The 18,693-nt window shown below is 43.4% G+C and overlaps 1 protein-coding gene across 1 annotated transcript in view; it reads right to left on the reverse strand.

Moving 5' to 3' along the window:
- The window catches only part of LOC138643437 (neural-cadherin-like), a 108,677-nt gene that overhangs the window by 7,688 nt on the left and 82,296 nt on the right, over window positions 1–18,693 (reverse strand). Inside the window, 2 exon segments of the mRNA XM_069732349.1 lie at window positions 12,645–12,698; window positions 14,769–14,920. Coding sequence (XP_069588450.1) covers window positions 12,645–12,698; window positions 14,769–14,920 — 206 coding nt within the window.

An 18,693-nucleotide genomic window follows, 5' to 3' on the forward strand; every position in this document is an offset into this window, starting at 1 on the left:
AGCAAAGCCCAGGAACTTTTGCAGACTCTTCAGAGACGTCGGCTGAGTCCAATCATAAATGGCCTGTACTTTAACAGGGTCCATCTCGATAGTAGAAGGGGAAAAAATGAAACCCAAAAATGAAACCTTCTGAACACCAAAGAGACACTTTGACCCCTTCACAAACAAAGAATTCGCACGCAGGACCTGGAACACCATTCTGACCTGCTTCACGTGAGACTCCCAATCATCCGAGAAGACCAAAATATCATCCAAGTATACAATCAGGAATTTATCCAGGTACTCTCGGAAGATGTCATGCATAAAGGACTGAAACACTGACGGAGCATTAGAAAGCCCGAATGGCATAACCAGGTACTCAAAATGGCCCTCGGGCGTATTAAATGCTGTTTTCCATTCATCGCCCTGTTTAATACGCACAAGATTATACGCATCACGAAGATCTATCTTGGTGAACCAACTAGCCCCCTTAATCCGAGCAAACAAATCAGACAGCAGCGGCAAGGGGTACTGAAATTTGACCGTGATTTTATTTAGAAGGCGGTAATCAATACAAGGTCTCAGCGAACCATCCTTCTTGGCCACAAAAAAGAACCCTGCTCCCAATGGCGACGACGACGGGCGAATATGACCCTTCTCCAAGGATTCCTTTACGTAACTCCGCATAGCGGCGTGCTCAGGCACAGACAAATTAAACAGTCGACCTTTAGGAAACTTACTACCAGGAATCAAATCGATAGCACAATCACAATCCCTATGCGGAGGTAGGGCACTGGACTTGGGCTCATCAAATACATCCCGGTAATCCGACAAGAACTCTGGGACCTCAGAAGGGGTGGATGATGAAATAGACAGAAATGGAACATCACCATGTACCCCCTGACAACCCCAGCTGGACACAGACATTGATTTCCAATCCAATACTGGGTTATGGACTTGTAGCCATGGCAACCCCAACACGACCACATCATGCAGATTATGCAACACCAAAAAGCGAATATCCTCCTGATGCGCAGGAGCCATGCACATGGTCAGCTGGGTCCAGTACTGAGGCTTATTCTTGGCCAAAGGCGTAGCATCAATTCCTCTCAATGGAATAGGATACTGCAAGGGCTCCAAGAAAAACCCACAGCGCCTAGCATACTCCAAGTCCATCAAATTCAGGGCAGCGCCTGAATCCACAAATGCCATGACAGAATAGGATGATAAAGAGCAGATCAAAGTAACGGACAAAAGAAATTTAGACTGTACCGTACCAACGGTGGCAGACCTAGCGAACCGCTTAGTGCGCTTAGGACAATCGGAGACAGCATGAGTGGAATCACCACAGTAAAAACACAGCCCATTCTGACGTCTGTGTTCTTGCCGTTCAGCTCTGGTCAAAGTCCTATCGCACTGCATAGGCTCAGGTCCATGCTCAGATAATACCGCCAAATGGTGCACAGTTTTACGCTCACGCAAGCGTCGACCGATCTGAATGGCCAAAGACATAGACTCATTCAGACCAGCAGGCATAGGAAATCCCACCATGACATCCTTAAGGGCTTCAGAGAGACCTTTTCTGAAAATTGCTGCCAGCGCACATTCATTCCACTGAGTGAGCACAGACCACTTCCTAAACTTCTGACAATATATCTCTACCTCATCCTGACCCTGACACAGAGCCAGCAAATTTTTCTCTGCCTGATCCACTGAATTAGGTTCATCCTACAGCAATCCGAGCGCCAGAAAAAACGCATCAATATTACATAATGCAGGATCTCCTGGCGCAAGGGAAAATGCCCAGTCTTGAGGGTCGCCACGTAATAAAGAAATAATGATCTTAACTTGTTGAACTGGGTCACCAGAGGAGCGGGGTTTCAAAGCCAGAAACAGTTTACAATTATTCTTAAAACTCAGAAACTTAGCTCTATCTCCAGAAAACAAATCAGGAATAGGAATTCTTGGTTCTAACATAGAATTCTGAACTACAAAGTCTTGAATATTTTGTACTCTTGCAGTGAGATGATCCATACAAGAAGACAGACCTTTAATGTCCATCACTACACCTGTGTCCTGAACCACCCAAATGTCTAGGGGAAAAGAAAGACAAAACACAGTACAGAGAAAAAAAAATGGTCTCAGAACTTCTCTTTTCCCTCTATTGAGAAGCATTAGTACTTTGGGCCTCCAGTACTGTTATGAACAGGTGATTCAGAACCACAATGGACCTGGTGGTTACGAGCACAGAAAATGACCTGATAGTTGCTAATCACATAGGACGAGCTCTGAGACGTGGGAACTCTGCTGACCGCAATTCCTAATCCTATCATACCACACTAAAGGTAGCCGTGGAGCGTTCCTGACCAGACCTAGACGCCTCGGGCACAGCCTGAGAAACTAGCTAGCCCTGAAGATAGAAAAATAAGCCTACCTTGCCTCAGAGAAATTCCCCAAAGGAAAAGGCAGCCCCCCACATATAATGACTGTGAGTTAAGATGAAAATACAAACACAGGGATGAAATAGATTTTAGCAAAGTGAGGCCCGACTTACTGAATAGACCGAGGATAGGAAAGATAGCTTTGCGGTCAGCACAAAAACCTACAAACAACCACGCAGAGGGGGCAAAAAGACCCTCCGCACCGACTAATGGTACGAAGGTGCTCCCTCTGCGTCTCAGAGCTTCCAGCAAGCAAGAAAAACCAATATAGCAAGCTGGACAGAAAAAATAGCAAACAAAAGTAACACAAGCAGAACTTAGCTTATGCAGGGCAGACAGGCCACAAGAACGATCCAGGAGAAAGCAAGACCAATACTGGAACATTGACTGGAGGCCAGGAACAAAGAACTAGGTGGAGTTAAATAGAGCAGCACCTAACGACTTAACCTCGTCACCTGAGGAAGGAAACTCAGAAGCCGCAGCCCCACTCACATCCACCAGAGGAAGCTCATAGACAGAACCAGCCGAAGTACCACTCATGACCACAGGAGGGAGCTTGACCACAGAATTCACAACAGTATCCCCAGGAAACGGGGTAGTGCGCAGGCCTCCCTACTTGACTGGGCTGCAACCACTGGGGGCTCAAACTTCCGAAAGTCTGGGGTTTCCTCCTCTTCAAGTTGTTCATCGAGATCCCCCACTGGAGTCCCCACAGTCACTCTTGACAGCCCGTCAGAATTTGCATTTTCTGTAGCAGAGTGATAATGGATGGTAAAGTCAAACTTGGCTAGGCGAGCCACCACTTCACCCTTATGTAGGTACACCATGGCCAGATCTGTCCCTCGTGCCAAGGTGACCTCACCGGGGGCCCCCGACAGTCCAGTACGGTGGTGCGCACGGCTCTCTGCCAGCTCTGTGAAATGTGGTCTTCTCCTTGCTTCTGGATCTGGGAGGTTCTCCTGGAAACTGTAAATCCCTTTCTCGGTATCTTCGTGGCTTCTCAAACTAGCACAGAACAGCCACCATTGCTACGTCCGAAGAGTCTGTCCAATTTCACAAGTCCACTCTGTCCCAGGCTGTGGGTCCTCTTTTACAGCTACAAGCACAAAGTTCTCTGCACGAAGTTCTCTGCAGCAGCTCCAGCTCACACACACTGTCCAGGCTCCACCCCTCCCCTCAGCATGGTGCAGTTCATTCACACAGTCTATTGGGGGGGGGGGGGAGCAGAACATTCCATCACACCAGACAAGGGGGTTCTGTCTCTTAAAGAAGTGGCAGCGTGTTCCTTACTGTCCATAACAGCACCACCCCCCTACAATTGCACAAGGTGCATTTTGTTGCATGCGGTAGAAACTCTTCCCAATTATTTGGTTTTAAAGGGATTCTCAGTGAGATCTATGTCTGGCCCATAGCCTGGAACAGTTCCTTTACATATAAGAAAAATATAGATTTCTCTGGAATAAAACATCGGATCACAGATATTAGCTGTATCATTTAATTCAGCTTCCTATGACCTATATGGCCTTATAGACGGCTTAGGAGAGTGAATCCTACTGACAGATTCCCTTTAAAATCATACTGCTTTTTAGCATCATGGTGGATAGAGTTTTGGACGCATGCCACAAAACACACCTTATGCAATCATGCTAGGAAGCGTCTGACTAATGCAAGTAAACGTGATTGTTCAGATGAACATTTTTACACATGGACCGATGGTCTGAGTGTAAAAAGAAATATATATATTGCAGCATGTGCGACTTGGATGAGTTTTTTTGGATGAGATTCGTCCATTATGAGTCAATGTGTAGCATACGGGTTACCATCCATATGTTATGCGTGTCTCACACATCCATTACAATTATTCACATAGAAAACTGTATTTGATATCTTAGTCATTAAATTGTTTGAGTAAAAACTGTGTGCCATACAGATGTAAAAACTGACATATGGATAACACATGGACGTAAAAAAAAGCAAACATAGGGCTAACACATGGATGTAAAAAAAGGACATAGGGCTAACATATGGACGTTAAAAAAAACTGACATGGATTGCAAAAATGCAGGCAGATGAAAAATCATCTGTTTTTTTTCTGAATGAAAAGTTGACAATTTTGCATGAGGCAGTGGACTTCAGATACAGGGGAAAGAGTGATGTTATTTATTGTGATAGATCGAGTAGGGAAGATAGGTGGGATGGAGGAAAGGTGATGAACTCAGTTTTGTCTACGTTGAAATTTATGGAGCCGGAGAAGTAGGAGGATATGACCGATAGACACTCCGGGATTCTGGACAGCAGAGCGGTGACGCCTAGGCCAGAGAGGTAGATCTAAGTGTCATCAGCGTATAGATGGTACTGGAAGCCATGGGACTTTGAGTTGTCCCAGGACAAAGGTATAGATGGAGAAGAATAGGGTTCCCAAGACAGAGCCTTGAGGGACTCTGACAGAGAGAGGATGGGATGAAGAGGTAGTCTGAGAGTGGGAGATGCTAAATGTGCAATTAGAGAGGTATGAGGAGATCCAGAAGAAAGCGAGGTTTGTGATACCGAGACGAGAAAGGATCTGTAGTAGTAGGAAGTGGTCGACTGTGTCTAAGGCTGAGGACAGCTCTAGAAGGAGGAGTATAGAGAAATTTCTGTTTGCTTTGGCATTAAGTAAGTAGTTGGTAATTTTGGTTAAGGCAGTTTTGGTGGAACGGTTAGGGCAGAATCTGGATTGAAGGTTGTCAAAGAGTAGGTTAGATGAGAGGATAGTACGGTGTGGATGTGCTTTTTGAGGAATTCGGAGTGATGACGTCATTAAGATTACCACAGGTCACGGTAACCTCTCTGTGATCAGTCAACTGTGAACTGCCGTGAACTCTCTAATGTTACAGTAGTTCACAGATGGCTGGCTCACATGCAGAGGAGAGTGGGTGACCTGGCCATTTGTGAACTGCGGTAACCTTAGGGAGTTCACAGCACAGTGAGAACCGCTGACTATGACCTACGGTAACCCTAATGATGTCACCACTTGTCACTGCCGATGGTTCTTACACTACTCTTATTGTGGTGAAAGGTCACATTACTGATGTCACTGCTCATTACAGCCTTCGGATGTAGCAGATTTGGGGATCATCATAGGACATCGATCTGGATTATGGTAGACCCTGTGGATTACATTTTTGTAATGAATAGGAAAAAGAGGGCAAATGTCGGGAAGTGCTTTTTACAATTCTTTTGTGTGTGCTTCTTTTGACTACGGGGTTAGTAATCCCTGGGCTTGATGTCAGTGGACATTACACAGCTGACATCAACTCCCAAACCATTACTCCTATTGAGACTGCACCAGGGCAATTGGGAAGAGCCAAGGCTATGTGCCATTTCTGGATGCGCCATTTCTGGGGTGATTAACGGCTGGTCTTATTAGCCTGGGAAGGAGACAATATTGATGGACCTACCCAGCCCATTAATATCAGCCCACAGCTATCTGCTTTCCCTTAGCTGGTTATTAAAAATAGGGGGAACCCCGCATCATTTTTTTAGGGTCCCACTATTTTTAATAACCAGCAAAGGCAAAGTAGACAGCTGGGGACTGATATTAATTGGCTGGGAAGGTCCATGGATATAGGTCCCTTCCCAGACTAATAACACCAGCTAAAAGCTGTCTGCTTTCTCTTTTTTTACACCATTTTCTTAAAAGCTGCCAGATAAGCTCCACAGAGCTTATTAAATATCTGACGGTTATCTATCGCTCTCTCTATCATCTATGTTCCTCATCAATATCTATATCTATCTTTGTAATCTTTAATACATAACATTCTTTAATTTGTATGCTACATTCCTTACGTGTCACGCAGACAGCACACTTACAGCACACGGACAATTGGATACGGACAGCACACGGATGTAACACATGTAAGGCGGTGACCAGGTTCATCGCGTGCCTTCACTCCCTTGGACACTGTGCACATATATCACGTGCGGCACCTTGAAGTTTATTGATGTTTATTAATGTGAATGTATTTGTTATGTGTCATGTACTGTAATGTGGATGTCTTTAACCCCTTAAGCCCCAAGGGTGGTCTGCACGTTAATAACCGGGCCAATTTTTACAATTCTGACCACTGTCCCTTTAAGAGGTTATAACTCTGGAACGCTTCAACGGATCCCAGTGATTCTGACAATATTTTCTCGTGACATATTGGGCTTCTTGATAGTCATAGCATTTATTTGATATTACCTGCATTTGTTTGTGAAAAAAATGGAAATTTTGCGAAAATTTTGTAAATTTTGCAATTTTCCAACTTTGAATTTTTATGCCCTAAATCACAGAGATATGTCACACAAAATACTTAATAAGTAACATTTTCCACATGACTACTTTACATCAGCACAATTTTGGAACCAACATTTCTTTTTGTTATGGACTTATAAGGGTTAAAAGTTGACCAGCATTTTTACAACGCCATTTTTGTTTAGGGACCCCATCACATTTGAAGTCATTTTGAGGGGTCTATATGATAGAAAATAACCAAGTGTGACACCATTCTAAAAACTGCACCCCTCAAGGTGCTCAAAACCACATTCAAGAAGTTTATTAACCCTTCAGGTGTTTCACAGGAATTTTTGGAATGTTTAAAAAAAAAATGAACATTTAGCTTTTTTTTCACAAAAAATGTACTTCAGCTCCAATTTGTTTTATTTTACCAAGGGTAACAAGAGAAAATGGACCCCAAAAGTTGTTGTGCAATTTGTCCTGAGTACGCTGATACCCCATATGTGGGGGTAAACCACTGTTTGGGCGCATGGGAGAGCTCGGAAGGGAAGGAGCGCCGTTTGACTTTTTAATGCAAAATTGACTGGAATTGAGATGGGACACCATGTTGCGTTTGGAGAGGCCCTGATGTGCCGAAACATGAAAAACCCCCACAAGCGACACCATTTTGGAACGTAGACCCCCTAAGGAACTTATCTAGATGTGTTGTGAGAGCTTTGAACCCCCAAGTGTTTCACTACAGTTTATAACACAGAGCCATGAAAATAAAAATTCTTTTTTTCCCCACAAAAATTATTTTTTAGCCCCCAGTTTTGTATTTTCCCAAGGGTAACAGGAGAAATTGGACCCCAAAAGTTGCTGTCCAATTTGTCCTGAGTATGCGGATACCCTATATGTGGGGGAACCACCGTTTGGGCGCATGGCAGAGCTCGGAAGGGAAAGAGCGCCATTTGGAATGCAGACTTAGATGGATTGGTCTGCAGGCATCACGTTGCATTTGCAGAGCCCCTGATGTGCCTAAACAATAGAAACCCCCCACAAGTGACCCCATATTGGAAACTAGACCCCCTAAGGAACTTATCTGGATGTGTTGTGAGAACTTTGAACCCCCAAGTGTTTCACCACAGTTTATAACGCAGAGCCGTGAAAATACAAAATCATTTTTTTTCCACAAAAATTGTTTTCTAGCCCCTCAAATTTTTATTTTCCCAAGGGTAACAAGAGAAATTGGACCCCAAAAGTTGTTATCCAATTTGTCCTGAGTATGCTGATACCCCATATGTTGGGGTAAACCCCTGTTTGGGCGCGCAGGAGAGCTCAGAAGGGAAGGAGCACTGTTTCACTTTTTCAACGCAGAATTGGCTGGAATTGAGATCGGACTCCATGTCACATTTGGAGAACCCCGATGTGCCTAAACAGTGGAAACCCCCCAATTATAACTGAAACCCTAACCCAAACACACCCTTAATCCCAACCACACCCTTAACCCCAAACACCCCCCCAACCCAACACACCCCTAATCCCAACCCTAGCCACACCCCTAACTCCAACACACCCCAACCTTAACCCTAGCTTTAGCCCCAGCCCTAACCCTAACTTTAGCCCCAACCCTAACTGTAGCCCTAACCCTAGCCCCAACCCTAATCCTAACCCTAGCCCTAACGGGAAAATGGAAATAAATACATTTTTTTAATTTTATTATTTTTCCCTAACTAAGGGGGTGATGAAGGGGGGGTTTGATTTACTTTTATAGCGGGTTTTTAAGTGGATTTTTATGATTGGCAGCCGTCACACACTGAAAGACGCTTTTTATTGCAAAAAATAGTTTTTGCATCTCCACATTTTGAGAGCTATAATTTTTCCATATTTTGGTCCACAGAGACATGTGAGGTCTTGTTTTTTGCGGGACGAGTTGACGTTTTCATTGGTAACATTTTCAGGCATGTGACATTTTTTGATTGCTTTTTATTCCGATTTTTGTGAGGCAGAATGACCAAAAACCAGCTATTCATGAATTTCTTTTGTGGGGGGCGTTTATACCGTTCCATGTTTGGTAAAATTGATAAAGCAGTTTTATTCTTCGGGTCAGTACGATTACAGCGATACCTCATTTATATAATTTTTTATGTTTTAGCGCTTTTATACAATAAAAACTATTTTATAGAAAAAATAATTATTTTTGCATCGCTTTATTCTGAGGACTATAACTTTTTAATTTTTTCGCTGATTATGCTGTGTGGCAGCTCGTTTTTTGCGGGACAAGATGACATTTTCAGCGGTATCATGGTTATTTATATCCGTCTTTTTGATCGCGTGTTATTTCACTTTTTGCGGTATGATAAAGCATTGTTTTTTTGCCTCGTTTTTTTTTTTACAGTGTTCACTGAAGAGGTTAACTAATGGGACAGTTTTATAGGTCGGGTCGTTATGGCGATACTAAATATGAATACTTTTATTGTTTTTTTTATTTAGATAAAGAAATGTATTTATGGGAACAATATTTTTTTTTTCTTTATTTAGGAATTTTTTTTAATTTTTTTTACACATCTAAAAAATTTTTTTTACATTATCACATTGTCCCAGGGGGGGACATCACTATATAGTGACAGATCGCTGATCTGACACTTTGCAGAGCACTGTGTCAGATCAGTGATCTGACAAGGAGGGCTCCAGGCTTACAGGCGCCTGCTCTGAGCAGGCGCTTGTAAGCCACCTCCCTGCAGGACCCGGAAGTAGCCCCGCTGCCATTTTGGATCCGGGGCCTGCAGGGAGGAGACGCTCGGTACAAGGTGAGCACATCGCCTTGTACCGAGGGTCTCAGGGAAGCACGCAGGGAGCCCCCTCCCTGCGCGATGCTTCCCTATGCCCCCTCAACGCTGCGATCATGTTTGATCGCAGTGTGCCGGGGGAGGTCTGTGACCACTCCTGGCACATAGTGCCGTGAGCACCGCCGTTTGCATATGACCTACTATCCTGTCACTGGAAATTAAGTCCCAGATCACCTCCACGGGATAGTACGTCATATGGGATTAAGAGGTTAATATGTGTTCTGTACAGAATTAGGGCTAGGATAGGATCTTAGGTAGTATAGGACCGTAGGGGGATTAGAATAGTGGGGGCATCATAGAATAGAATAGTTCAGTTGGCATAGGGGTTTAGCAGTTGGGAGGAACTATAGGGCACTGCAGTGCAGAGCAAGGGGATATAGGACAGACACTTCCTGGTTAGGGAGTAGAGCCTGGGCAGCCTTGCCCAGAGGAAGGTGTATGCAGCAGTGAGATCGGACAGTCTGACAGCGGTGGAGATAGAGCTGCTATGGCAGGAAAGGGGCCCTAGACTGGGAGTAATGCAGGCGGTCACCAGCAAGAATAGAGACCAACCCAAAGAGGATTCGGGGTCTACGACAGGGCAGGTGGGGTTGAGATGGCAAACCAGACACCTTTTCCTACTGAAGCCTGATCTGGGACTCGTAGGAAGCTGGTGGGCCTGGAGCACGATGGGACAAAGATTGTCCAGAAGTGAGACAGGGGCTGCCCAAAGAGAGAAGGAACCGAGGCTGCCCGGAAGGCAAGAAAAGTCCAGGAAATGGTGCTTTGTGTAAACTGTGCTGCCTGTTTGATGGATGCACTGCTGTTCAGTAAAGGTAAATCGTTGGAAATAGACCTCGACTCTGAAGTGATTTGTGGAGCTCATGAACACAGAGCCGGCGTGACAAGAGCTGAGGGAACTCTGACAGTAAACGTGAGTCTGTTGCTGCGAACGCTGCACATGCAGCAGAAGGAACATTGTATTTTATCTGTGGGCGCCAGGGTGTGGGAACACTGCAACCCGTTGCCATGACTACCACCCTGGCCGCCTCACGCATGTACACACGGATGACACACAGACCACAGATCTCACCAGTGCTGGTTTTTCGAGTACTGGAAACACCAGGACGTGTGAATGAGGCCTTAGTAAGATCATGCCAAGGCAACATCACACGTCTGACGTCCTATGGGTATCCAGACTCGTATGTTTGGGCAAAGCACTGTTTTCATGAAATACAATGAGTCTATGTCAGTGTCTGCCAGCAGTTATTTCTCATGTCCCTGCACGCGCTCTCTTATTCATAGTTGCCGTGCGCTCACCTGCTCACTTACATCATGCAACTCAGATCTGGTTCACTGTCAAGGGACGGAGTCACAGCAAAAGCATGACAAATGGCTGCCTGCAGAGACTGGCAAGCTGGAATTTTCTCCACTTATTTTGGCAAACGTGCTACCCTGTAATATAAAATAAAGACATTTTGAAGTAGAATAATGCAGAAGTTTAGCAGTACTGAAATACAGTGGCATATAAAAGTTTGGGTACCCCTAGTCAAAATTACTGTCAGTGAACAGTTAAGCAAGTTGAGGATGAAATGATCCCTACAGGCCTAAAGTTAAAGATGGCACATTTCCTTTGTATTTTATGCAAAACAGTAATATATAATTAATCTTTTACATTTTAAAAATTACAAAAAGGCAAATGTGCCGATGCAAAAGTTGGCACCCTGCATGACTAGTAAGTACCTATTAGCACCCTCTTTTGCAAGAATCACAGCTTGTAAATGCTTTTCGTAGCCAGCCAAGAGTCATTCAATTCTTGTTTGAGAGATTTTCATCCATTCTTCCTTGGGAAACTCTTCCAGTTCTGTGAGATTCTCGGGTCGTCTTGCATCCTCTGCTATTTTGAGGTCTACCACAGATTTTCAATGATGTTCAGATCGGGACTGTGAGGTCATTGTAAAACCTTCAGCTTGCGCCTTTTGAAGTAATTTACTGTGGATATTGCTATGTGTTTAGGATAATTATCCATTTGTAAAAGCCATCCTCTTTTCAGCTTGAGCTTTTTCACGGATGGTGTTATGTTTGCATCAAGAATTTGTTGAAATATCATTGAATCCATTCTTCCCTCTACCAATGAAATGTTCCCTGTGTCATTGTCTGTAAAACCCCAAAGCATGATTGATCCACCCCTATGTTTAATGGTTGGAGAGATGTTCTTTTCCTGAAATTCTGTGCCTTATTTTCTCCACACATATATTGGATCATTGCGCCCAAAGAGTTCTATTTTAACCTCATCGGTCCACAGGACTTGTTACAAAAATGCATCAGGCTTGTTTAGATGTCTTTCTCCATACTTCTGAAATTTATGGTGAAGACGCAGGAGAGGTTTTCTTCTGATGACCCTTCCATTGAGGCCATATTTGTGCAGGTGTCTCTGAACAGCAGAACAATGTACCACAACTCCAGAGTCTGGTAAACCTTACTGCAGTTTTTTTGCAGTCAAGTGGGGGTTCTGATTTGCCTCTAAAGCAATCCTACAATCAGCTCTTACGGAATGTTTGCTTGGTCTTCCAGACTTTATCTTGACCTCCATTGTTCCTGGTAGCTGCCATTTGTTAATTACATTTTGAACTGAGGAAAGGTCAAAATGAAAACGCTTTGCTAGCTTCCTTTAGCCTTCTCCTGCTTTGTGGGCCTCCACCATTTTTATTTTCAGAGAGCTAGGAAGCTGCTTAGAATAACGCTTGGCTGTTTTTTTTTGGCACAAGGCTAGAGGAGGCTGGGTATTTATAAAGCTGAGTAATTTGCATCACCTAGCCTTTCCCAGCAATGATAGTGAACAAGCCATAACCCTAACAGGCTAATTAAGGTCTGAAACCTCGGTCAAAGTCATCTGAGCACACAAATCTCCAAGGGTGCCCAAAATTTTGCATTGGCCCATTTTCCTTGTTATAGTGTTTAAAATGTGAAAAATAACAATATATATTTATATATATCTTTTTTTGTTGCATAATTTATAAAGGAAATGTGTAATTTATAACTTTAGGCCTTTTAGGGATCATTTCATCTTCAGCTTGCTTAACTCTTCACATTAACAGTAATTTTGACCAGCGGTGCCTAAAATTTTACACGTCACTGTATGTCTCTGCTTACACTCACCTTTCTGCCTCTGCTGTTCACGGCTCCTCTAATTCTGTCCGCTTTCTTCCAGCCCTGTAAAAATGAATGGGTTCAGATATTTAACTCTATAAATTAGTACACCCGTCATGTAATGACATGTGTGACATGTACTGTATGTGTTTTATCTGTTATTTTCACGGATACAACAAATTGTTATCTATGGTGCTATTCACATGTCCTTGCAAAACACGTACAGCACATGGATGTGATCCATGTGTCCTCCATGTCCTGTCCGTGTTTAACATTGGAGACGCTTTGTGATTTATTTCTTTATCCATCCAGTGAAAAACACTGATTGGACCGGTACCATATTTATACGCGTGTCTTTAACCCCTTCACTCCCTTGGGATTTCTGGTTTTGCGTTTTCCCTAGAGCCATAACTTTTTTATTTTTCCATTAGTATGGCTGTGTGAGGGCTTGTTTTTTGTGGGAAAAGTTGTAATTTTGAAAAAAAATCATTGATTTTACCATACAATGAACTGGAAAACGGAAAGAAAATTCTAAGACATTTCCCAAAAATTCAATTCCACAATGTTTTTTTTTTTTACCAAGTTCACTAAATGCCCAAACTGACCTGCCATTATGATTCTCCAGGCCTTTACGAGTTCGCAGATACCAAACATGTCTAGGTTCTTTTTTATTTAAGTGTTGAAGAAAAAATGCAACATTTGTGAAAAAAAATGGCGCCATTTTCCGAGACTCATAGCGTCTCCATTTTTTGGGATCTGGGGCTGAATAACAGCTTATTTTTTTATGCGCCAAGCTGATGTTTTTACTGATAACATTTTGGGGTTGATACAATGTTTTGTTCGCCTGCTATTGCATTTTATTGCAATGTTACAGCGACCAAAAAAACTAATTCTGCCGTTTTGATTCTTTTTCATGTTACGCCATTTACCGATCGGATTAATTATTTTTATATTTTGATAGATTAGGCGATTCTGAACGCGGCGATACCAAATATATGTATTTTTTATTTATTTTTTTATTGTTTTATTTTGAATGGGGCAATTTGAACTTTTATATTTTTTTTAATACATTTTTTTCTACTTTTTACATGTTTCAATAGTCTCCACTGAAGACTAGAAGCTGCAATGTTCTGATCTTCTGCTATATGTAGCAGAAATTCTCATCTGCTTTCAGCATCGACCACATGGGTTTCCTGCAGATCCTTGGTTGTTATGGCAACCCATCGTCGCCCCACGATCATGTGACAGGGATGCTGATGGGCGGAGCTAGTGACATGCCTCCGACGTACCTATACGTCATAGGTCATAAAGGGGTTAAACATGGATGTGTCAATGAGGCCTAAAAGCAATTTAAATCAGTTTTGTTGAAATTTTGCAACGCCATTATTTTCACTAAATTTTACAAAATGTTCCAGGATATTTGATAAATCTGACACACTCCACTTTTCATGCTGCCCTTCTACTACATTGAAAAACATAACTTTTTGCTGAGTTTTTAAAAAGTCACATTTTATTAATTTGTCTTAAGGGGAACCTGTTAGGGAAGAGTCAGACGGCTGTATAACTTGGACCAGGATTGCAACGCAATGGTCGGACTGGCCATCGACTCCCCTGACCCCAGCGTGACAGCTGCATAGAAATACACCTTAAAGTAAATGCTGCAGAGCTGCAATACCACACATAAACTGCAGACAGGTGTGGTGCTGTTCCAACTATTCAGAGATCTCTGGATATCTACTATAGAAATGCATATTCAGCAAGTTACTAATATAGTATACTTATGTTATCATAGTAACGGGTAAAAGACACAGGGAACTTAAAGGGAATCTGTCAGCAGGATTTCACACCCCATATTATTTATATGCACACTTAGCTGTTTAATTTACAGAGAAATCAGGCTATATACTGACATGTAAGTGAGGCTGAAGAGCTATGATAGATCTGCAGCCTCTTTCACTCCAGCTCTATTGCTCATCCAGCGCTGCCTCCTGCTTAACTGACGGCTCTTTTGACTGATGTCTCACAGAACAGAGGCTGTCAGTCAAGCAAGCCAACAGATACTGATCTTCACAAGCTATATGAAAAGGGACGACATTTTATTCCTGCCGTATGAAGCTGCGTTGCAGTCTGTACTTGGTCGTGGTGTCCGCCTTCTTCATTACGACGAATGACCGTTCTTCTCATGTTCTCCCAGCTCTCATGTTCAACAGGTAAATGGTAAAGTCCTCCTTTCCGAAACTTAGACCGTCCCCACTGACTCCATACCGTGTAGGAGACCAACAAGGCTGCAACAAACAGAAGATTTTTAGAGGAGGCAGCATTTTGATTTGCTGGATGTGACATGGATGCGTATTATGTGATATTTAGACACTCAGGAAAAGACCACCTGGAGCTTCGAGGCCCGTCAGATATGTCATGGGGACACTGTGTGTTCATAACAGTGAGGGGCAGGTGCTATGATCTCCAGTGTTCCCTAGAATAAAAAGACTGCAGGAGTCATGCCACCTACTGTGACCGCGTGTAGAGACAGGAGCATTAGAAAGTAGCTAAGATGGTTAAAGGGAATCTGTCAGTAGGATCAGTCCTCCTAAGCCGTCTATATGGGCATGTAGGTCTTAGGAAGCTGAATAACATGACACCTTGATATCTGAAATCCGATGTCTTATTCCAGAGAAATCCACTTTTTACTTAATATGTAAATGAGCTGTTAAGATCTATGGGCCGGATATAGATCTCACTGAGAATCTGCTTGTTTTAAAAGAAAGAAGGCACTATAAGTGTTAGATATGTAATAAATGACAGTCTGCTTTCCTGATCTACATGTCTCACACTGGTAAAGTCCCCGTTTCATATAAAATAATCTCTGGAGGCAGATTCTCGGGGAGATCTATGTCCGGCCCATAGATCTTAACAGCACATTTGCATAGTAAGAAAAAAATGGATTTCTCTGGAATAAGACATCACTTTATTCAACTTTTTATGTCTTGGATGCTCATATAGATGGCTCAGGAAGGTTGATCCTACTGATAGATTCCCTCTATACTTTTTAAAGCCAGAGGGGGATGATGCAACTAGGATGACTAATCCAAGAGGTCGGTCCCGTTCAGATCCTTCCCACCCCTGCTCCGTTTGACTGTCAGGTCACTCTCTGTACACACTTAGGGGGCTGTCTGCCAAGGGGAATGGGATAAGGGGAAGTCCACATAGTCACCTCATCCCCTGACGGTTTATAGAAGCATGTCTTCTGTGAAACGCAGCAATGTTTCAGAATAGAAACCACCGGAGACTAGACGGAGGTGGACATGACTTGGGGATGGGTGGACTGAGAACTCCTGCAGCCTTTGTTTGTATTGCAGTGTAGATTTTAAACAAGAGTGATGTTGCTTTAAGAGGAAGGAGTTTAGATGTTTGTGCCTGGTGTATTACTGTGAGGAGGGTGGGGCTTATATAGGGGAGGCAACTCTGGCTCTCCCTCTTTCTCTCACACGATGGACAGGAGGAAACATGTCTGCAGTCTCAGGGAGTATAATACTGGGGTTATCACCTCACATTATAGCGGATAGGAGTACATTCACCTCACACACCATGTATTAGTGTAGTATCAGCTCCTACATCATATATGGGATCAATTTTACCTCAGAAATTCATGTAGCTGCCATGTTCCCTCATGTGTACCTCCCTGCAGACATGGCTGATATACTACTCCACATTCATCATGTATTAGTGTAGTCTCAGCTCTTACATCTTATTTGGGAGTAATATTACCTCAGAGATTCATGTAGCTGCCATGTTCCTTCATGGGTCTGTTACAAGTTGCCTCACACACTGCAGAGACAGCTCCTGTGTGACCTGCTTACAGACATGGCTGTTGTGTCTTATTTCTGCTGTATTGTGCAGAGTCTTCATGAGTTTTGTGTATCTGTGTAGTGGGTCAGAGCATTGACACATACAGTGTCTGCTATTGGTAGCGTGGAGCTGGGCAGTTACAGGGACTAGTCACTGGTGAGAGGGAGCAGTAAAGGGATGGTATATATATATATATATACCTTATATATATATATATGAGGGTAAGAGGCTGCACTTCTTGTCTGTGCATTGCATGCTGCTGTCTGCTGATTCCCCTCTTCCCATTTATGGAGTCTGGTGACCTGCATGTGACCTCATCTCTGCTGCAGTACAGTCTGATGATGCTGGGTGATAACCAGGTTACTCTCACTATCTATATGTGATACATGAGTAAAGGCTCCATCTCTGCGCAGCATGCTTATCATGTATACAGACTTTGAGTACATGTTAGATCCTGGGTCTCCAGGTTATTTTCCTTGCTGCACATATAATCTGTACATGACTTCCAAATCCGTGCTTTATTTCTGGAGATAAGGCAGCCTTTAGTCCTATTATGTTGCATGCTGTCCTGCCTGATATATCCACCCCTTTTTCTGTATATACTTATGGCTGCAGGCAGCTTATCACAAGCCTGAAGCCTGAGTGGATTACCTGGAGCCTTACTATATATATTTTATCAGGTGTCAATAATTATTCAGGGAGTAATTCAGCACATGGTGGGGTGGTGAGAGGGCACTAATAACTCTGCACATGGTGGGGTGGTGAGTGGGCACTAATAACTCTGCACATGGCGGTATGGTGAGTAGGCACTAATAACTCAGCACATGGCGGGCAGTGAGTGGGCACTAATAACTCAGCACATGGCGGGCAGTGAGTGGGCACTAATAACTCAGCACATGGCGGTATGGTGAGTGGGCACTAATAACTCAGCACATGGCGGGCAGTGAGTGGGCACTAATAACTCAGCACATGGCGGGCAGTGAGTGGGCACTAATAACTCAGCACATGGCGGGCAGTGAGTGGGCACTCCTAGTGTGATGCTGCACCTTGCTCTGGAGAACACATCCTGGGCCCAGTTTTCAGCCCTGTCTCTCGTCTATTGTATGTAGGTAGTGTGACTGACTGGGGACACAGACCTTGCCATTTTCTGCACATTCACTTATGGCTGCAGGCAGCTTATACTAGATCTACATATTATATTTTCTTATGATGTATGTGCAGCTGGTGATTAGAGAGCCTGTCTGTAACTGCTGTAGAGGAGCAGGCGGCTTCTTTATTGTTACAGCATATAACAGCATTGCCCATCATCGAATGTATCTGACCTTATGATGGGACATTTTCCAGGATCAACCTGTAATATGCCTTGGTTGTAAACTTACATGGTGTTTTCATCTTCACTTATCCCACATCTTGTGCAGTTAGGGGGGGGGGGAGGGGTCCTTGAAGTTGGTTATAAATTGGTCTGGGGGATCCATTGGGATATGGATTCCTCTTTTTGGAATTTAATTTGGTTCTTGATCTGGTGAATGGTACAGGGGATTTTCAGCAAGGGTTTGTTGAATCCTCAGGAAGTTCAAGTGAACATTGGAACCCTGTGGTTATGGTGCTCCCGAGCTAGTGGGGTAACGGCTGGGAGTAATTGTTGGTACATTTTATGTTCACTTTTTGTTTGGTAATCACCAGATCTTATGAGCTTCAAGGACTCCTCCCAGCATGTTAATGTTCTTTATGATTTGATGTTTTATTGTATGCTGTTTTTAATTCTTATATTGTCCCCTTCATATATTTGCAGGAATGGTGTATATCCACTGAGTGCTAAATTTTATATTACCTAAGATGGTGGATAGCGCAGACTAAGTGGATTACCTGGAGCCGGGCAGTTGGGGGGTTCCTTGAAGTTCGTTACAAATTGGTCTGGGGGATCCATTGGGATATGGATTCTTTCTTTTGGTATTAAATATGGTTCTGATCTGGTGAAATGTGGAGGGGAGTTTCGGCAAAGGTTTGTCGGATCCTCAGGAAGTTCAAGTGAACATTGGAACCCTGTGGTTATGGTGCTCCCGAGCCAGTGGGGTAACGGCTGGGAGTAATTGTTTGTACATTTTATGTTCACTTTATGCTTGGTAATCTCCAGATCTTATGAGCTTCAGGGACTCCTCCCAGCTAGCTAAGGTTATTTATGCTTTGTTGGGTTATTGTATGTTTGTATTAA

Source organism: Ranitomeya imitator, chromosome 6, assembly GCF_032444005.1.
Source record: "Ranitomeya imitator isolate aRanImi1 chromosome 6, aRanImi1.pri, whole genome shotgun sequence".
In the NCBI taxonomy this organism is placed as follows: Eukaryota; Metazoa; Chordata; class Amphibia; order Anura; family Dendrobatidae; genus Ranitomeya; species Ranitomeya imitator.